The sequence below is a fragment of the Coenobita brevimanus genome, chromosome 62, assembly GCF_032717465.1.
Source record: "Coenobita brevimanus isolate Jiangsu-jjx chromosome 62, ASM3271746v2, whole genome shotgun sequence".
In the NCBI taxonomy this organism is placed as follows: Eukaryota; Metazoa; Arthropoda; class Malacostraca; order Decapoda; family Coenobitidae; genus Coenobita; species Coenobita brevimanus.
In genome coordinates, this window is record NC_137015.1 from 39608504 (window position 1) to 39634768 (window position 26265).

General features: G+C 39.9%; 1 protein-coding gene across 1 annotated transcript; it reads right to left on the reverse strand.

Annotated features, from left to right (window-relative positions):
* Positions 1-5144: 5144 nt before the first annotated feature.
* Positions 5145-25963, reverse strand: LOC145404046 (zinc metalloproteinase-disintegrin-like MTP4). Its single transcript, XM_080275651.1, has 15 exons — positions 25575-25963; positions 24321-24462; positions 23423-23471; positions 22004-22095; positions 20942-20969; positions 20135-20221; positions 18015-18164; positions 16371-16546; positions 15441-15497; positions 14376-14543; positions 13338-13593; positions 12377-12517; positions 10603-10781; positions 8510-8852; positions 5145-6218 (listed from the first exon to the last, which is right to left on the reverse strand). Exons 2-15 carry the CDS (start codon positions 24428-24430, stop codon positions 5145-5147), a joined length of 2910 nt encoding a protein of 969 aa, XP_080131777.1. The 5' UTR covers positions 24431-24462; positions 25575-25963.
* Positions 25964-26265: the final 302 nt, after the last annotated feature.

A 26265-nucleotide genomic window follows, 5' to 3' on the forward strand; every position in this document is an offset into this window, starting at 1 on the left:
CAATATATTAGTTCCAGTACATGAAGGCGTCTCTCTGCATCACCAGTTACCTACAAGGATGCTATTATGGTGTGATGTGGAAACAGCTGCTAAGGAAGTATGAAGTTTCCATGTGCCTTCTAGAATATGCACCACAGATACACCTGCTTTGGGTGCCTCCCTTCTCCTGCTCTGTTTGAGAATTCTTCCAAGGATCATTTTACCTATAAGATACTGGTGCCATTTTCACAAATGATTCCATTTAAAGTATACTGCATTTAACATAAATCATTCGAATGTACCAAAACAATAAATCCATTCTGTAAAAGTAATTCAAACAAGGTCTCAATACAACTCTCTCATCTTCTCCATTTTTGTCTGAAAATTACTGGACTGCACTTTGTATCTATTCTTCTACAGAATTTGTTCATGAAAATTATTTATTACTTCATACCATTCACATCAGTTAAGTAAGTATCAAATAACCTATGAACTACACTGTATATATTTTCAAAAAATTAACACCAACAGCACTTACCACTACATCCATAACAGTTCATTACTGTTTACATCTTGCAACATGTATGAAATACAGTAATGAAACAAGTCAAAAATGCATCTGTTTTTTTTTTTTACATAGAATCATTCCTGCTGATTTTTGATCTGCTTGAATTCTGGCTATAAAACACTGTCACCATTAACCACTCATAAACACACTACAACAGATATCAACAGGGAAACTGGTATGGGTATAACAAATCAAACTAGTGGGGCACTCAGTGGAGCACATCTCTCTGACAAAAGCAACATAAATACCAAACCACTCTTCACTATGAGTTACATTTTCTCATCACTGATTAGGGTTTCCCAAAAAGTACTTTCTGAATCCAGAATCTGTAATACGATCCAGATCAGTCCCAAACTTCAAGTGAATGTTCCCTGGGACATGGGCGATCTACCCACCAAATCTGGTCCAAATATCTTTCAGTTTTTGAGTAATCCTGCTAACAGACAAACAAAACTAAGAAACAAACAAGCAAACAAACAGGGGTGAAAACATACTCTCCTTGTTGAAGAGAATGTACAATATAATTTTTGAATGAGCACAACTAAAATATCATATGATTTAATTAGAGCTTCATCAGCATGGGAGAGAAATATTGTTAAAGCAACCATGTCTAATATCTTGAATTCCCACAATTCTGGGTCATACCCAGTTTTTATTTATATTTTTATCTTTTTCTGTGACCTGGAATATCCTTTTCCTCCTACAACATCCATCCACCTATATTCTCTCCTTTACTGCCCCATCAGCACATGCAAAACAACAAATAAATATAATTCCTCTGAGAGACCATGCCCAAAACTGAAATATTCTCTAGAGTGTCCAAGTATCCTGCTGATATATGATATTCCATTTCTCCCATCTCCTCTCCCCCCACTTATTTTCCTACAATTCTGGATATGTTTCTCCACTTCAAAAGGCCTCAAAAGCAGTTCTTTATGTGAATACTGTACAGGCAGTCCTCACACTAAGTAAGGGATATGTTCCACAGTATTGCAAGTTTTCCCATACACATTATATAGAAAATTGTGGAAAGCTAGCAAATTAGCTTTAAAAGTATCAACAGAACTTAAACTGCTTACTTTTCTTGAATTCTCTGTGGGCATAGTAGCAATGAGCATATAAAAAGGTACCCATAACTCACAAACAGGACTTACTGTAATAAGAGTCGTACCACTAACGACAAGCTGGAGAAAGAATGTGGCATGAGACAGAACACAGAGGAAAAAGAAACTAATAAAACACAGAAAAGAACACCTGCTGAAAGTACAATACACATCTGCAGAAGACTCAGCCTCTTCAGCCGGATTATTTTACAAACTATGGAGGAGTTCCCAAACTGAAGTGGTTAGATAATGCCATCACTACTATCTTCAAAACAAGAAGTCTTTCCCAAAATGAACAAAATCATCTGGAAGTAGCATGACAAAAAAAAAAAAAAAAAAAAAAAAAAAAAAAAAAAAGAATCATCACTGCAGAGGTTACATGGAAAGTTTTTGTTTGAAATTGTGAACCCTTGAACCTAAGGATGTTTTTATTTTTATTTTTCTTCCTCCAGACATCATGATCAAGTCTGGGGAGACCTCTTGTAGCAAAAATGTTAATGAAGGCTATCACTAATCCCTTCTGTTCAAAACATCTATGAAATGGATAAAAACCAAAAATATCATCATACAGAAGGGGTGCCAAGGCAAGAGGATCACCATGCTATCCTACTCCTCCTCAATTACCTTTACCCCTTTAGGCTGTGGACATCCTTTTTAGCATATTCTTGCTGCTACCAAACAATTTTGATCAGTTGAAAAACTTCTCTAATTAAAAAACTGTCTGGAAAGAACTGGAATAAAATGAAAATTTCATTGTACTGAACCGGTAAAAGGCATTCTTTGCTTAAAGTTATTATATTTTAAGCAGTTTCATTATCAAGCATATGGAAACTCAGCACCTACTGTCACTTGATGCTGATCATTAATCACAGTAAGTAGTACAAGAATTAGTACTGTACTTTTACTTTACATTAATTTCATTAGAAAATTTACTCTTAAGCAAGAAATTAATGTTTTGTTTTGCTTTAGTGCTTACTTTCCCCCCAGCATGACATCAGTAATGCAGCAACCTGCCTGCACACATCCTTGACATTAACCGGGGACTTGAAAAAAAAAAAAAAAGTTACATTACCAAACACAACAACATATGACACCTAAAACTTCAACTGGGCCCTATAACTCCACACAAATATCAACAGATCTTTCGTCCATCCATCATCAAATCCTATGTTGCCCCATGGGGAACACTGAAGCCTGGGACTAGGTAAGTCGGTCCTGACATTTAAGATGAGAGTGACCAGCCTCGCTTATCCCTGAGTGGCATTATGTGAGCAATAAACCAATTTCTATTAAATTAAACATTAAATTCACATACATAACTGAATATGTACATAAAATCAAATGATCAACTTTCATTATACTGTACAACCAAACAGGTTAGCCACAAACTTCTTTAATGGGTGGCATAATCCTTAGGTTGCAAAACAATTATCTTGAATATTAATTTTGCTACAGCACATGATTTCACTATGCTTAACTGAAACCTACAGCATAAAAAATGTTTACACTATCACAATTACCATTTTAGCAGTGAATTAAGTACTCTGATATTTTATTTTATCTTATTAGACTATTTGCCCCATAAACACTCCCCACGGGCAAAAAGTTAATTGGGGTACAATCTTGAATGTCAACATGCATCAACTCTGAGGAAGTTTTTACACTGTGCATTCCCTTTTTGAGCCAAGGTGCTGTTCCAATTTGTAGGACTTGCACTCTGCATGTCCAAGAGACAAACTCCAATATTATTACTTTGCTTTTTAGACTACCTGCAAAGCATAGGTGCAAAATTAAGTACAAAATACACTAACAAACTATAATGGATTCTGAGGATTCTTATATGATTTCAAGTTTCACTACAAAATTATTCAGTTCAATAACGTCTCTTACTTTCCTCTCACTATTGCCACAAAAAAACAAATTAAGCTCGACACACACCTATCGTCGTTGTTGTTGTAGCCTCAGGCTCATCTGATGATGAACCCACTGGACTAGGGGCTAAAGTTGCCCTTCTCCTGCAGTCCCATCCACCATCCTCCTTTTCGGGGGTAGGGAGGGAGCGGAGGGACATAAGTACATCCAGGCAGTGGAGCCCCCCAGCTATGTCAATGCCACCACACGAAGGTTTCCCTCTCAAGCACCCTCTTCATATAATAAGGAGATTAAACACAAATTTCCATTTACTCTTTCATGAAGGAATTATTTTCAGTCTAATTCTTGCTGGCAAAAGAGTTTTCTTCAAATCAGAGGAAGTATTTAATAAATATGGAGATAATTACAATGAAAAAAAAATATTATGCTACAGCTTATGCTAATTTTTGGCAACTTAGGTATGTAATGTTTTCAGTTGGAGTTTTGTTTAATGTAACCTGGCAACTGGTAAATATAAATAGGGTACAATACTTACAAAATTCCATACCGGTACTCTGTGTTTTGTTGTATCTGATGTGGTTAACCCTTTGACTATATGTGAAGAGTTTATCTAATTCCAGCTAACAGTGGGTGCTTTTACACAGCTCAGGGGATCCCACCATCGCAAAAAAGTTAAAACCTTTCCAGCTTTGTGTGCTGGCCCAAAATAAAAAACTTCATGTCATTATTATATTTAAGCTGGTGCCAAATGATTTTATCACGTTCAAGGATTCCCACCATGATAAAAAATGTTAAAACCTATCTCAATTCATAACTGTGGTCCAGAATAATGGATTTTATGGCAGTATTTCTTCCAGCTAACATTAGATGATTTCAGTCAGCTCAAAGCATCTCCCCATGACAAAAAATAAATAAATAAATAAATAAAAATAATAAAACGAAACTTACCTCAATTAACAATGCAGCCTAGAATTTAAAAAATTTCAAATATTATCCCTGCTAACAACAATTTTACTGAGCTCACAAATATTCATGGCGGCCAAAGGGTTAAGTATTTGGTGGGTGTGAGTCTTGTAGTGATCAGACTGTGTTTTTGTTGATATATTGTAGTTATGAGTGGTAGTCTGAAGCTGTATATATCGTGGTAGTTATAACAGGAATGAACGATGAATGAATGTTATAACAGGACTGGTGGTAGTGCTACACCAACATGGTATAGGTATGACAGTAGTTGTGGCTATGATAGTAGTTGTAACAGCTGCAGGAGTAGTAGTAAAAGGTATAATAGATATGGCAGTATTAGTTACAGTGGTTAGTCAAATAGTGGTACTGGTAGTAGTAAAACTGGTAATTCTAGTTGTTGAGTCAATGGAAGTTTGGGTAAAATGGTAGTAGCAGGAGCCTTGGTGGTCATCTGGTACTTGTGGTTGCTACACTAGTTGCAGCTCGAACAACAGTGGTGAGTGTTCAGGTTATATTTCTGGTATTTTGGATAAAAGTATGTATGTATATAGTCAGAAAACAGTAGTAGATGTGGTAGTGGTAACAACTGTAGTTGTAAGTGTGGTAACTGTATTAGAGGTAGTTCCCACAACAGTGGTAAGAGTGGCAGCTGTGGTAGCTCAAGGTCTGGGAGGCACATCAGGTTTTGGTTTACTAGGCAACACAATATCTGGTCTCAGAGGTAGGATCACCTCCGGTCTGGGCGGAATATCAGGTCTTGACAAGTTCTCTGGTATCACTATAACCTCAGCTCTCGATGGATTTTCCAGAGATGTGGGTTCAATTGTTGGTCTGCCAGGAAGGTTGACAGGTTTGAGTGGAATTTCTGGCCTTGCTGGCATAATTTCTGATCTTGGGGGAATAAAATCTGGTCGAGGAGGTATTACTGGTCTCCCTGGGTCTGTGGGGATATCCTCCAGTGCAGCAACTTTTCTGGTCTCCAGCTCTCCTCTTCCTTCACCATCATCTACTTTTTTCTTGGGAGGTGATGGGGCTCTCCGAACAGGCTGAATTTTTGGAGAATCTGGGAGATGGGGTTCTCCAGCTCTACCAAATTCACTACTAGTTTCGTTTACCTGCCAGTTGTTCTGTGTGTGATTTTCTGAATGCTTCAGCAGTTTCTTATCTACTTGAGGAGAATCTGACGATGAATCCGTCAAGCTGGTTTTGTCTGCCAGAGGCCAGTCCTCTGTTGAACTGATATGGTTCTGGAACTTGCTGTTATATGGAAGCACATTGCCATTTTCTATCACACCCACACCCTTACCCTTGTTTGGGGCAAAAGTCACTACCCCAGGAACAGGCCAACTGTTTCCCCAGGCATCAGCAGGACTGGTTGACTCAGACTGCTGGCCTGGCACAGTCCCATTAGCCACTGTCCCATTGGCCACAGTCTGCTCTTCCTTCTTTGGTTTGGGGGGCTTTTTGGTCTTCTTGCACACTGGGCCTATAGAGGGTAACACAGCAGCCAGCATGCGGTTGATGCGAGTCATGCAGGGGCAGCAGCAAGCATCACAGCAGGCAGCACAGGGCGGGAAGTGTGGTGAGAGACAGGCACGTCCTCGATCCTCCCACCACCAACGGATGTGGTCCCACAGCAAGAACACCAGGATCACCGCTGCCACCACGAAGATCCAGAACCCCACCACCCATGGCGACACCGGCACCGACACACACCGCTGCTGCACACACATCTGACACATATGACACTGGTTACCTGTGTGTTAGTTTGAGTGACACCATACACATCTGGCACAAGACACTCATTACTTGTATTTGCGAGGGTGACACCATACACATCTGACACCCATGACTCTGGTTGCCTGTGTTAGTTAGGGTGGCACCACATGTATTTAATTATTTATTCATCAATCTATCCATTTATGTGTCTATCTATCTATCTACTAACTACATAAATATCCATCTACAGTGTACATTTACCTAGTACATAAATATCTCTCTATATCTACTAACTATACAACATAATTATCTGCATACATGTGAGGAACAGGGTGGGTTTAGAAAGGTGTGTGTATCGGTTGGGTATTATGATGAGGACAGCTGAGAAACATATTTTAAAAAAGCAACCATACACTGCTTTTATGGACTTACCGAAGGCTTTTGAGTGGATGGATTGCTAGGGTTTAAGGTGTATACTGGTAATTTTTGTTGTAGGAGGGAGTGTGCTGATTTGCCACAAGGGCGTGGGAAGTAATTCAATCTTGAGCAGTGTTTGTGATACGTGTGTGCATAAGAGATGTAGTGGTACTGTATTAGAGGTAGACTGCAAGATACGCTGATTTCATGTGTGCAGTGTGTTGGGAAGAGCATGTGGAGACTGTCAGGCATGAAAGGACTGATCTTGCTGGTGTCTCTTGAGTGTGTGGAAGAGTTTTGTTATTTGGGACACATGCACTGGAGGTGGGGCTACAGCTAGCTCTGTGGCTACAGTGAGGAGTGGTTGTGAGAAGCTCAAAGAGCTGTTGTCTCTCCTGACACTGAGAGGGCTCTCCCTCTGTAGTAAGGGATCTTTGTATGTGGCACGTGTTAAGAGTGTTATGCTGTATGGTAGTGAGACCTGGGCAGTGAAGGAAGAGGATATTCATAGGCTTAAACATACAGAAATGACAATGATTAGGTGGATATGCAGTGCATTCTTGAGTGTGCAGCCTGGGGAGGATAGTTTTATAATGGAAGAGTTCAGAGGTAGGATGGGACTGAAGCGCAATGGTGTTGTGATGAAGAGAGGTAGATTGAGATGGTTTGGGCATGTGGAGAGCATGGGGGAGAATAATTGGGTGCAGAAAGTGAGAAGTGTTAAAGTTAGGGGTAGGGCTGCGAAAGGCAGACCGAAAAAGATACGGGATGAGGTTATTTAGTGTAACCTCAGGGATAAAAGACTGAATAGGGAAGCTGCCAGAGGTTGAGCAGCATGGAAAGCTGCCATTAGGTGACTAAGAGAAACACATGCAAGCAAGTTGGAGCCCTTAAAAAAGAAACAAAATGAAACAAAAGTAAGAACGATAAGTGAAAGAAGGAGAATGACTCTGGAAGATCCTGCAAAACAAATATGAAAGTGTGATGACAGTATAATACATACTGGCATTTCAAGCAAAGAATGACAATAAATTTTGGCAGGTGCAATCAGTTTGACAGAGAAAGCTGTGTACAAATGAGAGGTGAGATGCTTGGGGAGGTTAAGAACTACCTGCGAGATGTATTGTATGAACACGGTAAAATGGAATGTGAGAAAGCGAGAATAAACAGAGATCACTTCAGGGAGAGGAATAAATGGATAACTTGGAAGCGCTGTATTTGGATGGATAGGATATAATGGTTAGTAAGGAGGTACACACTTCTATAGTAGTGAGACCTGGATTGTGAGATCCAGAGAACTTTCTAAGTTACAGGTTATAGAAAGGACCTTTTCTATATCAGCTGCAAGCATAAGCAGGATGGATTGTGTAACTACAGAGAAAACTGGATGATCCTTCCTGTGGGAAGGAGCCAAGAATTTTACACAGGGCAGTCAATTAATAACTTCTCTGACCACTATATAGTTTTCACCCTAATTTGACTCAGATTTTCATCTTTCTGCGGCTTATTCCACAGATCTCGGTGAACAAAAAGATAATGCTGTCTCTCTGTATTCTTTTCAGGGCCCTTCTCCAAGACTAACATCATACAATAGTTCTCATCTCTTGTTACAACTTAACATTCAAGATGGAATCATGGCAACTTCTGGCCAAGTTAAAGTGAAAAGAATGTATTTTACCTTGTTTCTCTGAAACAACCATAAAACTGAAACAAAGGGAACCTGATTGTTAATGATGAATAATGAAACAAATAATTTATGAATGGGATGAGTGATGAAATGCATGAATATGAATATGATACTGATGAGTACAAAGGGGATGTAGCAAATGTGATTAGGTCAATGATGATGATGATGATGATGATGATGATGATGATGCTGAGGCCATACCTTGCCGCTGCCACAGGGTGCGCCATCAGGTACGAGCCAGTCTGAGGGCAGGAGTGATTCCGAGGCGATGACCACATGGCATTTCCCTGACTGTTGAAACTCCAGGTTATGCCACTTGTACTGCGACTGACCCACCCTTGGGGGACTCTTCAGCGGACCACCCTTGCTCTCACAGTGCAGCGACCCACACAGGATGTCTCTGCGATGGAAAGCCAAAGTCACTCTCATCATGGTGCTGGACTGAGGTGAGGCTACCACTGACCTGTATACCGGGTGGCCCATAAATGGTGCTCCACTAAAAATGTGCCTGATGTTATCTTCTGTGTGGCTGGGATGGCTCAGTCTGCTGATATTGGCATGGGTGTGGCTGTGGGAGTAATAAACTAATTATAAAAGTTTGAAACTGCCCTGCCCCAAGGTGGGAAAGGAGGTCCAGATGATGATAATGATGGTGGTGGTGATGAGAAATTGCTAACATTAAGCCATCCCCACAACACCTGAGAAGGCACCTGGCAGACTGGAAAAGGAGCATTATACAGTATATCAACCAACCTGTATTTAACTCCTTGAATCCATGTGACACCCAATTTAGTTTAGTCTTGCTGCTACCAGATGATTTTATTCAACTTTGGAATGACCTCTCATACTAAATGGGTTTATCAAGACTATATCCAACCCCTCTCAAGAGAAAATCTAGCCTAAACTGAATGAAATTGTCAAAAGATAGCAAGAAAAAAATGAAAATAACATTTCCAGGCTCAAAGATTGAAGAATGAATCACCAGTCACTTCCCAAGCTGCCACTACAGTAGCTATAAAAAAGTCTCCAGTCCTTCATGAAGATCAAATACAGCAGTAAATATAGAATGCACTTATTATGGTACTGTAATTGGTTATTATGTTTACTTCTCCCACACAAACCATCCTTGCTGACAAATGTTACCTGGAGCAAGGGGACTTCAAACCCCCATTACTCTAGAAAATGATATGGGCAACACCTAACAGTTCTGAAACTCAAATATTCAAAATACTGCTGGGAATACTGTAGACTACAGCAGTCTTTGTTGCAAGTCTGGGATGATTTCTACATATCACAACTTCTTACCCTTAACTGCTACTATATATTGAAGGAAACTTAAAAATAAACCTCAAAAGTGAAAATGCAATGCAATATTAACAGACAATATTTCTTTACTTTTCCAAGGTCCTTAAACCAAAATATTATTACTTTTCCAAGGTCCTTAAACCAAAATATTATAAGCTACTTGTAACGAGGCCTAGCGTACAAGGGTTGTACAAGGGAAATGGTAGTCAAAGTGATTACAGATGAGGTCTAGTGTCTGGTGAGACGGAGAAGAAAAAAAGAATCTTGCACAATACTCACTGACACATCACAAAATCTCTACCTTTAACATTATCTCACCACACCTGAATGGGACAGCCTTAGCAAGTACTGTATATGGATAGTGGGCATCAGTGCTAAAGTGGTCATATGTGCAAGGCTGTGGGACATACAAGGCAGACACAAATTTATATACAAAATATGTGCAGTAATGCAATTCCTCACTATAAATATCTCGTCTTGCAGTGTTTTTTAATAATGGATTCACATGAAAGTGCATTCAATTGCTTATCAAATCTCAGGTTACCTGTACAGCTGATATAGCAGCATCCCCTAGTTTGAGGTAATAATTGTGAGGAAGAAGTTGTGATATTTTGGTAGAAATCCCTGCCTTAAATAATATCACCCACTCTCACAGAATATACCACCTAATACTTCATGGTAAACATACTCAGTAAACACACATACTGCATATAACAATGAAAAGAATACAGCTACTGTACACACTAAGTAAAAAAGTCAATATACCATAAACAGTAATAATAAAAATTAACATACCATACATCATGTCATCATAATGCAGACCTAATGGCAACAAGACATATCTGATACAAAGGATAAACATATACCTCCTGGATGCATCAGTGCCAGCATATGAAGATGTTTCTCTCAACCACTATGAAAGGATATGGAAATGGGAAACCTAAAACAAAGACTGACTGCAAGTAAATGGACAGTGTGTGTATACTAACCCCTCATCACAAGGTGTATACTCAGTGGAGTCCCAGTAAGTGCGTCCACAGTTGCCCATTGAGTTGCCATTCTTATTCAGTTGGCGGTAACAGCTGGTACTGCCAGACTGAGCACTCTCACCCCACACAGCACGGCAACGCAGTTCACGGCTACCACACCACCCATTGTAGCAGTGACCCTGAGGCACACAGCGATGGTAAGGAAAGTAAATTAAATATAAAACTCAATAAATTAAATACAAAAATCATAAATTATTATCATAAATTCATCCATCCATCCATCACAATATCCTCTTATACCCCATCAGAAACAGGGAGGCCCATGGGCTAGGCTACTCGGTCCTGACATTTAAAGAGAGGATATTGTAAACAAGTAAACAAATAAACTGTAACAACCTCCTTTGAGGTGTTAACGGTTAAGTTACTGCAACCCATAACATTTAAGGTTTGGTAACCTGCCTACACCTCTGGTGGTTCATATGTTTAAAAATCTTCCAATAGCCTCTTGAGACCTGGAACCTGTAAGCAGAACATGACTGTCCGCCTTAATGACACATGCATAACAACACAACAAGGCATGCACCTGCACACACATAATGATACTTCCCAATCTCTTCCTCTTCTTCCCTTCTTCTCTTCCTCTTCCTCTTTTTCCCCTCCTCTTCTTCCCTTCCTCTGCCTCTTTTTTCCTTCCTTCCTCCCATCCTCTTCTCTCCCTCCCTGGCTCTTTCCCCACCTTATCTCCTTTCCTGCCTCCCTTTCTCTTCTTCCCTCTCTTCCTTTTCCTCCCTGCTACTTCCTCATCCCTCTCTGCCTCCCCTGCGGCTTCTTCCTCGTCCCTCTATACGTCCCCTTCCCTTACCTTCCTCTTCTCTCTCCTTTTTTATCCCCTGTATTCCCTCTCTCTTAAAAATAATTCCCTCCCTCCTTGCCTTCCCTTCTCTCCTTCTTAGCAATAATTCCCTCCTTCCTTGTCTACCTCTACCTCCCTCACTGCCTCTATTTTCCGTCTACATTTCACTTACTTTCTCATTCTCTTACCTTCCCTCCTTGCCTCTATTAACCTTCTCCTCTTCCCAGTCTTAACTATCAACTATTTTTTCTCCAATTCTTCCTCCTTTTCCTCTGCTTATCTCCCTCTCTTCTACCATTCTTGCTTACTCCCTTTACTTAGCTCCCCCTTTTCTCCTCCCCTTCTCACCATTCTTCCATTGCAGTTGGTACCATGATCTGGTGAGCTGCAGGTGGTCACAACTCGGACTCACCCTAGCCATACAGTGCTCTAATGCAGTGATTCTCAAATTATGAGTTGCAACCTAAAGTTGGGTCACGAGAGGAATTTGATGGGTTGCAGGGACATAGAATAGGCCTAATGCTTTCAATGTATTTTATTTATTTAACTGAAATTGTAATTATCCTTACTACACTATTAGCATATTCATAATAACTACGATAGGCTATATACTGGTTACTCTCTCTCTCTTTCTCTTTACCCTGAGGGTCGCAAAGTCTTGAAATATTCCAAATAGGGCCACACAATAAAAAGTTTGAGAACCACTGCTCTAATACATCATGATGCAGCGCCAACTAATTTTCCTTCTTCTCTTCCTCCTTTCTTTCTCCAAAGTCCTCTGCTTGCATCCCTCCCTTCTCGTCCCTATTCTTACTCCCACCATTCTATCTTCCTACCTTATTCCCTTTCCTTCTTCCCTTACTCCCTACCTCCCATTCTCCCTCACTCTTTCACTCCTTTGCTCCCTCTCTCCTTCCTCACCTCTCCTCCATCGCAGTAGGTACCATCAGACATGTGAGCATCAGGTGGGCACAACTCAGAATCCCCCAGACAATACTCCGGTGCGTCACACTCATCTCGGGCTTCACGACACAAAGCAGATGACACTTTGGGCCGGCATGTCTGGCATGGCGGCAGAATGTGAGAAGGAGAGTAATAAGTATGAAGATGATGACATTTGCTAAAACTCAATGATGTTCTCAGGCTGAAGGGGTTAATATTATGAGTAATACACAGCCCACAAAAATTTACAGTAAAATTGCCATTAAGGTACTACTGTCACCTGTGAAACTGAACAGCCAGTAACCAAAATAAAAAATACCATGTGTGAGTAGCTGTGATATTTCAGAACACATGCCTGATTTACAATGCTCACCTCATCAACTAATCAGCATTATGTTGAACTAATGTATGGAAAAGAAGCTTGGACCCTGCTGGAAGGACAGAAGTCAACAGTGAGAGCAATGGTAGTTACCGGAGAGCTGCACGTGGAATTGTGTGGAGATACAGACAAATGGGACAGTGAAAGTGTTATGGTACTACCATAGATGTTTCGAAAGCACTACTGTAGAACTGTCTGACCACATGGAATGAATGGCGAGTGAGAGACTGACTAAAAGAGTATATATATAAGTTCAGTAGAGGGCAGGTGGAAGAGGGGGAATTGAGAAAGAGATGGAAGGATAGTGTGAAGTATATGAGGAAAGGGATGTGAGTTGGAGTTTGTGGCCATCCTCTTGGGATTAAGGCATCTGGCTACAAACAGGCAGACTGAAATTTCACATAACAACACCTTAGTATTGAAGCTGTTGATGAGGCTTAATTCTATCTGGTGCAAACAAACCAACTCCAGTGCCAAGTATCAAGGACAGGTTCTAAAATATCAAATGAATTTACATACATGTAAAAACCAACTGTCTATAGTTGTTCCCATCCAACCCACCTTAACATCACAGCAAGACCCCGAAGCACAGGTTGCGTTGGACCTGAGGCGGCAGGTGTTAGGGTTGCAGCAGGGGTTGTGGCAGAGGGAGGGTGGGCCACAGTCACACTCCTCCCCATCACCCACCATGCCATCACCGCAGCTGCCACTGTGGAGGTTTGGCTCATTGCGCAGACAATCAAACATGAAGGACTGCAGGTTCCGTGTGAGGTTCCGTTGGCTGCATGTGCTCCACTGCACACTGGACACATCATTTCTGATGGAACACACAGATGTAATAGTAACAGCCTATCCCATCTGACCCATTATGAGGTTAAGCTACCATAGTCCAGTACACTTCAGGGTAGATGACCAGCCTACTTCTCTTGATGGTATTACATGATTGATAAACATTCAATCACTTCTTGCACATTGAGCCTATGCTCTTGGCTAAGCTGCTAATCTGACTGGGGTACTCAACCACATGACAGTTTCATAATAGAGTCAGACTTTGCTTACGGCTGTAAAATACACAATTCATAAATAAAGTAAACTCCTGACACCTCTTTCTTACAATTACATTTCAGTATATGACATGTCAGTGTTTTCTTCTAAGTGTTTTGTACAATGTGTTAATATATACTAGAAATAAATAGCACAACACAGCACAGGGATGCCTTTATATAACAACATGGAAATGACTGAGTGGCTATGCTGTCTGACTATACAAACACCCCTCATCTCCCTCCCTATCCTCCAAAAGGAGGATGGGGAACCAATGGAGAAAGGTAACTTCAGCTTGCAGTCTACTGAGTTCACATTCAGATATGGCTGAAGTTACAGCTACTACTGATACTACTACTTACAATTACAACTACTACTGCACTACAACTACTACTCTACTACTCCTACTACCAACTTAACCTAACTTTCCCAAATCAAACATTATGTACCCTGACCTAACAACACTGATGCTAACCAAACCTAACCTAAACCAACCCTACCAAATCTCACACTACCCTCCCCCTAACCCAAACACATCTTGCTGCTGTGTCTTACCCGCCACCAACAGACTTCATGATGCACTGGTTGGAGGGGCACTCACAGTCCTCGTCGTCCTCATCGTGGCGGAGTCCCAGGTTGTGTCCCATCTCATGTGCTAGTGTGTTGCCTGCCCCACCCACACCGCCCATTGTGTCCTGCACCACGCCCACAGAGTCTCCACGGCTGTAATATACACGCCCTTATTCTATCCATCTATAATCTGTTCATTTTAACTGCTTGTAAAATTGCTGTCTCTCAGCTTTTATCTATTTATACTATTTATACTCTGCTTACTTTAGCTAGACGTAAACCAGCCACCTCTCCACCTTGAATGCTGAGCTAAAACTAGAGCTTAAGATTAGAATATGGTACTTGTCATGAAGCTGAGCAATGAAAAGGATGTATGCCACAGAAGCCTTATTCTGATTCTATGCTATTGGGTTTACACTGCAAAAGAATGAAAATTTGTGCTATTAAAATAAATGGACTATATTTACGACGTGACACCTAAACCCTGGAAAGGGTGGCTAATAATGCATTGCCTCCACATCGTCCTGTCCTCCCCCATCAGGCTGTAGTCCCTCTCTAGACCACATTTCTCTCGTTCATACACCTCTCCACCCCAAACTACCATATCATCCTCAGTCTCCCCATCCCCCTCTCACCTTCTGCCCCACTCATACATATTCATAGTTGCCAATTTAAGACTTATGGTACCAGATCTTGACATATTCACATTTAACTAGTGCTTAATTTTGATGCCTTGTGGTATGAATCTAGCATTATTCCAGAAATTTCATCAATATATGTATAGGGCCTATATATATATATATGTATATATATATTGAGTTGGGAGCAGGGCAGTGAAATGGCGGGGGACAGGGCGACATTGAGGCGATTTGTTTGTGGCCACCCTGAACGGGATTGAGGCGTCTGGTAGTATACATTTGTTTTTGCAAACAGCTAATATAAATCAGTGTTAGTTTCTTGTCTAAGTCTACTATCTGATTTTTAATTATTTTTAATACTTATACACAATAATCTAAGATAATGAGTGACTGAACAAGTGAGACAACTTACCTGCACATTCCGTTCATTGTGGCTTTACCAATTGTTTTACCTTCAAAGTCAACAATCCTGCAAAGACAACCAACATATTATAAGGCAGAACAGACACATTTTACAGTACAACACACCAGTCCTCACAATAATTCTTAAATTCCTTGAATCCAGTGAAATATATATTTTTTTTTTATCATCTTGCTACCAACAGACAATTTTATTCCATTCAGGACAAACATCTAATGGTGAAGAGGTCAACGATGGCTGTCTACCCCCACCAGTTTGAAAAGTCTCTCCCAAGCTGCATATAATCATCTGAAGATATAAAATATAAAATGAGATCTACACCCTCCCAAAAAAGTATTGGCACCTTTAGGTATGATGGTTGTGAAAATGAACAACTTCCACAGACACACATGTCTATAAATGTAGTGCCTCAAAATATATACCACCAAGTAAGTGAATCTTTTTGCAATTTTGAATTCTAATAATTATCAAAGATAATATTTGCACTTGTAATTACAGGATGCCCCATACATCACAATATTTCATCCATGTTTCAGAATGATACGTGCTGTAAGAGCGCCGATACATTTTCGGGAGGGTGTATGTCATTGGAGTGAAGGGTTGGTGAGCCACAAACACAAATACCTACAATATGCATACAAATATATATACAGTACATAACAGAAAAAAAATTATGTTCAAAGCTACATCCTATTAGTGAAAGAGGTGGACTCGACAAAAGGTCCTTACTTGTATATTTTCACACCATGTTCTTTGCTTTCCGGTGCAGTCAACCTACTCCTCACTCACTCACTCACGCACGCATGCACGCACACACACACACACACATACACATACACAAATATCCATATATATATATATATATATATATATATATTAAAATTTTATTTCCACACAATTTCAATAAATAAGAAGACGTACGTGAGAAGTTGCATGTTATCACAGGGGATGTCTGGGTGGTCATTCAAGAAATTCTTGCGATAGGATGACATCTGACTCAGCGTTTTGTCTGAATCCTCCTCCACTTCCACCTCATCCTTGGACTTCCATATCTCGATATGTGTCAGCACCACCACTACATCCAGTTTCCGGAACAGCTGGGGAGAGAAGACAAGGACTTGTATATTATGTGGGTTTATATTTTACTTGTCAGTAACTGTTACTTCCACATGATTTTATTCAACTTAGGAAAGGCCACCATACATACCTTCCTATACAGCTGGGGAGAGGTGAAAACTGTTTGTACTTCTCAAGGCCTTATGGTTTACTGGTCATTGCTTGCTACTTCCAAACAATTTTGGTTCAACTTGGGAAAAATCTCTTTTACTGAATGAGTTAGGCCTACATATGATCTCTATTCTGTAATGTTTTCTGAAACTAAATAAAATAATCAGTTGGTAAACAAATAAAATAAAATAATGTCAACCAATTAAAAGGGTTGAGAGGCATTTAAACATCCCTACCTCACTAGTTTATTTCAGCATGAAGTGTATTAATATAATCATTTATGATATATATGTAAACTATATTAATGCCAAAAAGCTGTTGATAATATACATGAGAATAGTACCGGTACTGCAAATTCATTTCATATTGTATCATTTATAATGGCTCCAACATGTCTGCATGTGTTAGCCTTGGTCACCTAAAAGCGGTTCTCCACGGTTCTCAGTCTCTGTCAGCCTCCCTATTCAGTCCCTTATCCTTGAGGACACACTCCATGACCTCATCCCAGGTCTTTTCCAGTCTGCCCCTCACAACCATATTCCCGACAGTCAAACTTCTCAATTCCTACACATGTCATCCTCTATCCTCTCCACATGCCCAAACCATCTCAATCTGCCCCTCCTCAACTCCTCAAATGTAAATCTAGCTCACCTAGGCCTTGTATTCAAGGATGCATTACACATCCATCTAATCCCTGTCATTTCTGTACATATTGTCTATGAATATCCTCTTTACTGCTCAGGTCTCTCCCATACAGTGTTACACTCTCACAAATGCTGCATACAAATATCCTTTAGCATGGAGGGAAAGCCCTCTCTCAATATCAGGAGAGGCAACAGCTCCCTTTTCTTAAGGTCACACTCTATGACAGAGGTCGGCAACCTTTTGAACACGGTGTGCCAATTTGTAATTAATGCCAATTTTTTCGCCACTTTGCGTGTCAGGTAAGATTTTTTAACACTGTAGCGACAGTGTTAATTGATTTAGTAAGAAAGGATGTGCCCACCTCTCTCTCTCTCTCTCTCTCTCTCTCCCCTCTCTTTGCATTTTCAATATTTTCTTTGTTACACTGGATCACGTTGATTGCCATAGTATAGCACTTCACGTGCCAAGTCTGGCACACGTGCCTAGGGTTGCCGACCCCTGCTCTATGAACTCATCTCAGATCTTTTTTTTTTGGTCTGCCTCCCGCAACCCTACCCCCAATGTTCATACTTCTCACCTAAATAAATAACTAATAACTAAATTACTAAGGCAGGGGTGTTACAAAATTCAAAACCCACTCACCATACAACCCGTTAATCTGTCCTCAATCAACCAACCATGAACTTAACTTACCGCATTGGCCACATTAATGATGGCTCTGCAGCGCTGTGTAGTGTTCTCCCTGTAGTGCTTGTAGTAACTCGAGTCCACCACCAATACCAGTTCCACAAAGCGGGTGGTTTTGTTGGTCCAGGCCAGGCCACGATGAAGGGAGCGACGGTACTGTGGGGTACGGGGAATGGTTACTCATTCTCCCTCAACTTTTTTCTGTATTTATTTCCCATCTTCCTCTCTTTTTCTCTCCCTCTCTCAACTTATTTCTCTGTCTTTACTTCCCAACTTCCTCTCTCTCTCTCTCTCTCATGCACACATGCACGTACATGCACACACACAGACACACACACAATTGTCATGACTGCCATTAAACTGTCACATTACACCTCTACAATGACTAACCATGACTGTTATACCTGGTAACTACAACTGCTGCAACTACCTCCTCCCATAACTACCATGACTTTCTTATGATTGCTACAACTATCACAGCTATCCCACATGTATTTCCAAATCTTATGCTGCCATGGACAACCTACTTACTTAACCAAACTACAGTATTTCATTTGGCTGAGAGAAAACAAAGCATTCAAGATTTAACCCATTCCATTTTATTCGTGCTACCACCAGATTATTTTATTTACTTTCAGAGACTTTTTCATCTGGAGAGATTGTATACATAACCTTCAGTAAAGTCTCCAGTGCCAGAAGAGAGAGATCCTCCTCTCTGATAATGATAGAATGTAGTTTATAGTTACAAAAAATAATATATAAAAGGACATCCTTACATTAAAAGAGTTAATAGCATCTTTACTATACTCCTTTTCCTTTACTCTGGCCAAACAATGTCATCTCCCCTCCTTGAATGCTGAAATTTCACAGTATATTAATACAGAATATGATACTTGTCAATAAGGAGTGCTGCCCTAGCATAAGTGAATAGGTCAGTGGTGAAGGGTTAATTAAAGCAAAATCCAGTCTCTCCAGCTGAAAAAGTGTCCTAATCTGAAAATAAACTGTCAGAAGGCAACGGGAAGAAAGTGAATGAATGCGACATCAAAATGAATGGGTTCAGAGCCATTTTCTTGGCCCCTTCAATCCAGTGACACATTTCATCTGTTTTTCTTGCTGCCCCCAGATAATTTTATTCAGCTTTGGGAAGACCTTGTGAGGTGAAGGGTAAATGAAGGCTGTATCTAACCCCTTCAGCTTGAAAAGTTTCTCCGAAGATGAATAAAATTATGTATGGTATTAGCAAGAACATGGTATAAAAAAGCACATCACTAGACTGAAGAGGTTAACACTTTTGCTATTACAGAAGCATTCTGATCAACACTACCAAATGAATTCTTTTTCAGCAGACAAATGCTAGCAATCAAATAATAAAGACTAGGAGTTCCAGCAAAATAAAAAATAAATACTGAAAATGTAAATAAAAAAATAAAAATAGTAAAGACAGTAAGACAAAAGTATGTGTTTACAATCACCCTTGAATGAGAAGAATCTGCCAGTTCACTGTTACTGCTGCTGGTGTTGTTTTTGCAGACGTCTTTCGTCATTGTTCCTTGAAGGGAAAAAATATGAAATTAGTTGCAACTAGCTGCAGTCATTCCACGTACTTACTGTAAGTTCTCAAACAGATGTTATAAAGTGTTACATATGGGGGTACAGTATTAACTAGGACACAACATTGGGTTCCGATGATTACAATGATGATGTGAAAAAGTAGTGCTTATGCAATTTCAAGAAGAGAAGTGGTGTGGTAAAATGGGCAGTGTATTATCTAATTCTGTACAGACATCATCACTATAACCTCTTTCTCCCACTACCAGTATGTCAATGGAGCGGGTTGGAACCAAAAATTGGAAAAGCAGAAGCCATCAATGGTACCCAGTGAAAAGGTTCATACATCCTTTCAATCATCATTCAGGGCTTCAATATTCTCTCCTCTAAGTTAAACTACTGTATCTACACAACGTTACCTTTTTTTCGTGTCCTTTATACCACCGAAGAAGTTGAGCCAATCTGTTTACAGATCATCTCCCATTCATGTACTTCACTTCCTCTCATCTATGTCCCACATTCCCAGCACATAACTTCCTTCATTAAATTACTTAACTATCTCTACTCTTACATACCGGTACCTCATTCATACCTCGAACATTCCACACAAGTCTGCCTGTCTTAATGGGCTCTAAGCTGGCACAGGACCCAGATCTGAGGCCCTGAATGGTTCCAGGGATGTTATGAGACTAAGAGGATTCCCTGTTCACACCACCCCCATCCTTTTAGTTGGTTTCACATGCAGCAGAATATACATGGAAAATACTCTTTCTCCTCCAACTCCAGAGATGCCGTAAGAAAAGATCAGAAATCAGAATGAAAACATGTCTGAGAATCTCAGCTTCAATATAGTGATTCAGTGTAAGGGTATTAATGGCTGAAAGCTTTGTCCTTAAGTGCATGGCGATGTGAATGGTTACCAAGCTCACAGGCACACTTTGCTCTCACTTCCATGGCAGAAACTCCCAGGTCAGTGGTAGCCATCTACCTACTACTAGACTAATAATAAATACATAGAAAAGGACAAATCTTTATGGAGTATAAGCATAATATTTTACCACATGTCTTGGAGTGATGATGAAGGTTGGGGGTGAAGACTCTGTGAGGCTGTCCTAAAGCCTCACTGCCTGGCCCTGGTTCCACCCAGACTGCACCAGACCCACTTACAATCATTCCTCTGTTGGCAGGAAAGGCAGATAAGGAAGAGATAGAAGCAGTTTAGGGCCACTCAGGATGAACTCTGGAATTAGGTTACACAGAATACAGAGTGACGGGATAAATAAGAACTGGTGACTAGGCTTGGCATAAGTAAGTGATGATTTATTGTGGTGCTGTAGGTGTATTCAGGGACAAAAGTTCGTCTACTCTTGCATCGAGTGTACTTCACACTTGGATACATCACTATTTTCCCTGAAGTAGTGTTTCATGTGTCATCAATGATTAGAGAAACATACCAAGTCTCTCTTAGTTTCGGAGTACAGTGGAGTCTCCTTTATCCAAAAATCATGGGACTTTCAATATTTCATTTAACTGATTTTCTTGGATAAAAGGTACTGTAATAATATGTAGGATACAAGGGAACAGTAATAATATGTAGGATAAAAGGGAACAGTAATAATATGTAGGATACAAAGGAACCTGAGAAGTTTTTCTTTCTGTTTACATATGTCATATAGAGTGGTTGGGCCAACACTGTATTCTTTCATCAACACATTTCTGTTTACACCACATTCTATCTAATTACATATTTCTGTTTTCTGTTTCAGAGTAAGCACAACTCTTTTCCTCTTATTTGTACCAATTGGGTTAGCTTTAGGAGGAGCCATCATGATATATTTCACAAGATACGGTCCGTAACTACACGAGACTGAGCAGGGCACAAACACAGTCAATGAATGGCAGGAACAGACTGAGGGGGCTGGCGCAACCAATGCTCGCTCTAGTGACTAGCACAGTAAACTGGCGCTAGTGGCGCAAAACACGCCCACAATGTTTGAATTTTCGGAAAGATTTCAGATTTTTGCGGTTAATCAAAATGAGAACGTTTTAGTAAAATTTACAGTTAATGGCATATTATGGTTAAAGTAATTTCGGATAAAAGAGACTCCACTGTATCAGACAGCAGAGGACAGTGAGAGGAAGAAGAAATGAAATACTTTACAAACTTTTGTACCCAGCCATACTTTTTTGTCATGGTTACCCTGGACAACTCAAGGACTGGCACCTGGAAACTGGCAAAATACAGGTCCTTGAGAACTCAGAAGAGAGGAGGAAAGGGAGACCAGAATGAAGTGGAAGAACAAGGTGGAGAAATATATGAGTGTGGGTGGTGTGAGTTGGATGAAGGATGCCTGATGGCAGAAGTAGTTTATGGCCATCCCCTCTGAAATAAAGGTTCATGGTTGCAGATAGGGATGTAAACAAGAGGGAGGAAGTTTACGCACCTGATCACAGGACAGAGAGAGAGTGCAGCCCATGAGCCCTCTACTCCTTGCACTTCACCCTGGTACTCACACACAGTCACACTTCCACCATGCTGCCAGCAAAGATTAGGAGAGATGTTAGTATATGCAGGAGGGTGGCATTTTGTTTTCAGTATGATCACATGTTTTTAAGGGAACAGCATTTCCCTATTAGTTGGATGATTCTATTTTCATTTAATTCTTGATACCATCCTTTTTTTTCTTCTTCTCTTTTAAGGAGAGAACAGTGAATACAGGGGATGAGACAATTTCCTTTAAAACTCTCAAAAGGTGACAGGTTATTATATTCTTAATATTCCAATCAATCTTATTCAGCTGCATGTTCCACAGTTTCATATTCTACAGGTTTATCTAATTTTAAATTTCCTTAACTAAAACTTATGTCTTTGATAAAGTAGCTCTTATTTTCACTTTGCCCCTTCAGTATGAGAAGTCTCTTCTATAATGCATTATTTGATCAGTCATCAGCATTTTTGGAAAGATGCCCTAGAAAGAGGGGGTTCAGGAGGCTGCTAACCCCTTGAGTACAACGGCTTATTTTTAAGATGAATAAAATTGTCAAGTGGTACCAAAAAGAATATTTAAGATGTCACAGTATATAAGAGACTGACATTGTTCATGGTTCACAAATTAACTACAGTTTTTACATCAGGAATGCACACTTGTTCTTACAGTCCTTCAAGAAGCCCAGGTACTTGTAGCTATATCAATTAATACTGTACCCTAATCTTGCAATCTGCCACTTTACTTCACAAACTGTGGCAAGACTCTTTACTCTCACCTCCCAGTTGTCTGCTTTTCCCGAGCAAAACCTTTAGCAACTGAGGATCTGGGCATACTATGCAATTTACTATCACCAAAATGCAACTTCCAATGTTGATACGATGTGTGGTGCCTAAGAGAGATCCAGTGATATGTAATAGTTTTGGGAAACCTGAATTAACAAGCAAATGGAAGGCCCACTACTGCACATATTACAAGCCCATACCAACTCTGCCATAGGAGGCTACTTACAACGTAAATACTGGATATCAATAGCCAATACAATGAGGAAGTATTTCTAACAACTCATCCATGTCACTTTTGACAATATTCAACACACACTGGGAACTCTTTGGCAAAAACCTGTATTATCTGTTCTCAAGAATATGTAGCTAAGCCTGTAATATAGTTTGCTTAGGTTTTTAATTATCTCCCTGGATTCATCCAAACTGGGGTGGAATGATGGGGTACCAATGCAAGTCATAGAAAAAAAAAAAAAAAAAAAAAAAAAAATCATGCTATGTATTCACATCTGACTTGTGAATCAAGGCTTCTCCATACTTAACTGTGACTAGTGTACTGAACAACTGTGACTGCAAAGATAGTGGCTGGTCTCACCTTAGCTTTGTCTTGGTCAGGGTCATGGTAAGTGGCTCCCAGCAGGTCTCTGATGGAGAGAAAAGACCAGATTACACCTCTCAGAAATCACCATCATCATGTTCAGAATCATCACTCTAACCCTACTGTTTAACACGATACAGTAAAATGGAATGACTGTGTGCTTCCAAAGTCACTCTCTCCTTGTCTCATAACATGTGAGGGACAGAGCCATATCACTAACCACTATACTACACCACTACTGTATCCACAATACACCTGTTTTGAATTATACTGTACTGTTAGAAAAGGAAGACTATAATTACTGTATACTGTCTGGATGAAATAAGTGGAACAGTCTACACGAGAAAATGAGGGATGAACGAGAGAGATAACTGGGTGAGTGAGCAAGTAATGCACTCAAGGATAAAGAAGCTAGAAGGTGATCCTGTTACGGCCATCCTCCTCTTGGTGAGTTTCCCAGAAGGACGCAATGCATCAGAGGTGATGACGAAGATAAAGTAATTAAAACTGCTGTTCCTGGATCATACCCACAATCTTATTGGAATGGGAAACATAGTAAGAGAGTCATTATGACATACAAATTTTTAAGCCCCAATCTCCCCACAGATTACATGTTTTAATCAGTTTATATCCACATCCCCAACCGTACTGCTGGGGAAACAAACTGAGTTCACCTGTCTCACCAGCACAAGAATCAAACCCAGGTCCTTCTAGATGTAAGTTGGATGTGCTAACCAATACACCACCAACTCCCACCTAAAACAGATGGGGTAAATAATTATTAGATAATGGATGGATGGATGGATGGAAGAATGGTTTAAGTAATAATAATACTAGCAAATCTTACCTCATCCAGTGGTGAAGTTATAATGATGACATTAATGACAACTCTTACCTAGTGGGATGAAGGCTGAGGGTCAAGGTGGCATTGTGGCCAATGAGCTCCATTGTGAGGTTGTTGGTGTGTCCCTGTGCTGGAACTGGGGTCACCACTGGCCTCACCATAACATCCACATCACCACCACTAACCAATGCATCTGTGGACAACCTCACCCTCAGCCACCATCATAATCAACAAACACACTTAGTGGTAAGCATATGCAACAAACACATTGAGCAATAAGCATAAATATTCCTCACTTCACATTTTTTTAGTCAAAGATGACTTTTTTTGTAGCCACATTTGACTTGCTAAGTTTCTCATGAAGTAATGTACATTTCCACTTAAAGCTGCTAATGTTTTATCATTGTGTCGGTTTGAGAAAAGTGTTTTTCATTCTGTACTTATAATATATTCACCTTTAAAGACCAGGGTACATTATATGAAGTAAACAGGACCATCCCAGTCTCGTAGGAAATGTCATATGATAGAAGACATTTTCCCATATGGGAGTGGTGGCTTCTGGTGGTCCAGTCATCATTTACATCCCTCCTCCACACCTCACAAAGCTAACTTTGTCTGCTCCACCACTGCACAGCAGGACATACTTCTCTCTCCAAATATCCATATTTATACTGGTACACCTTGATCAATTAAATTTTTTGTGAAAAAAATAATCTGCCTTTTGCCCAAAATGACATCAAGCAAGTTGGCAACGATTTCTTTACTAGTATTTGCAGCAGAAAGACTGAACTTCATCATGGGCATCTTAACAATCTAAGTAACTCTTTTTCTTCACAGAGTACCTCTGGATGTCATTCTCCCACCCTAGCTGTGAACTAAGTTCATGACAAATTACATAAACATATCTACTGAAGATCCAATACCACCTATAAAACTGATCTGACAGTTTCCACCAATTTACAGTAAAAACTATTGGTTTACAGATACAAAGATAGATATACCTGGTAATTAGAATACATCTCTCACTTACAGAGGCCTGCCTGTACTACTGCAGTCAACAGTGCTACCATTTCCCTGCAGGCAGTGCCAATGGAAGTTTAATGTATAAGAAATATTTTTATGTGATGGCAATTTGAAGCTCAATGCAAAAGGTGCATGAGAAGAATGGATTCTCTCTAATGGTCCGTGAGAAATGTGGTACTGTATAGGAAAGGCAAGACACAATACTGGCAGGTGATCGTCTGTGAACTTTTGTTTAAGGTAGTACACAAACATTACAGCTTTTACACATGATATTCAACTTACCTGTCCAGTAACCACCCAGGACATGCTCTTCTCTTCTCCATCCTTTGTTACTGCCATTATTTTCTTCTTCACTCTTCTCTCTTAATATGATATTCTTCTTAACCTCTTTCTCACTCTTCCCTCTTCCTAGGATAATCCTTTTCTTCTCTTCTTTTTCATCCTTCTCTCTTCCTATGGTACTCCTCTTCTCTTCCTCTTTCTTCTTGTTTTTTATAACATTCACTACTCCCTCACTCCCAGTCTCCCTAAGTCTAAAGCTATGACTATCAACTGTGCTGTTCTTATTTTGATCCCTAAATATATTACTTACAATACTTTCACTGATCTCTCTTTGACTATTGTGCCTACTAAAACTAATCTGCTCTCCCCCTCCCTTTTTACTTTCATTAATTTCTCCATTTATATCTATGGCTGCTAAATATCTGGTGTGCACCAATAAAATGAGAAGTAGCACTTGTTTACAGCTTACTGATATTCTGAATGGTGCATATGACACTAAAGACATGCTTAGAATAAGTGCTAGTATTATTTTAAAGTACAACACAAATAAAAACCCATATCCCTCCTATCTACTTTTATAAATCAAAACTTTATACATTTTCTTGCATAGTCTTTAACATTCCCTGATTAATTAACAAAGGAGAGTTCTAATAAGCTTTTTGGTGAGATTCTTCAAGCTTGTTCTGAAGAG

What these genes read in the sequence shown, in the direction of transcription:
- LOC145404046 (XM_080275651.1), bottom strand. Translation starts at nt 24,430, where the DNA reads ATGGTGAGGCCAGTGGTGACCCCAGTTCCAGCACAGGGACACACCAAC. An exon ending in CTGACCAAGACAAAGCTAAG is followed by an intron (nt 22,096 to 23,422) that starts GTGAGACCAGCC and finishes CTTTGCTGGCAG; the next exon opens with CATGGTGGAAGTGTGACTGT. An exon ending in ATGAAGTCTGTTGGTGGCGG is followed by an intron (nt 13,594 to 14,375) that starts GTAAGACACAGC and finishes GTGTTCCATCAG; the next exon opens with AAATGATGTGTCCAGTGTGC.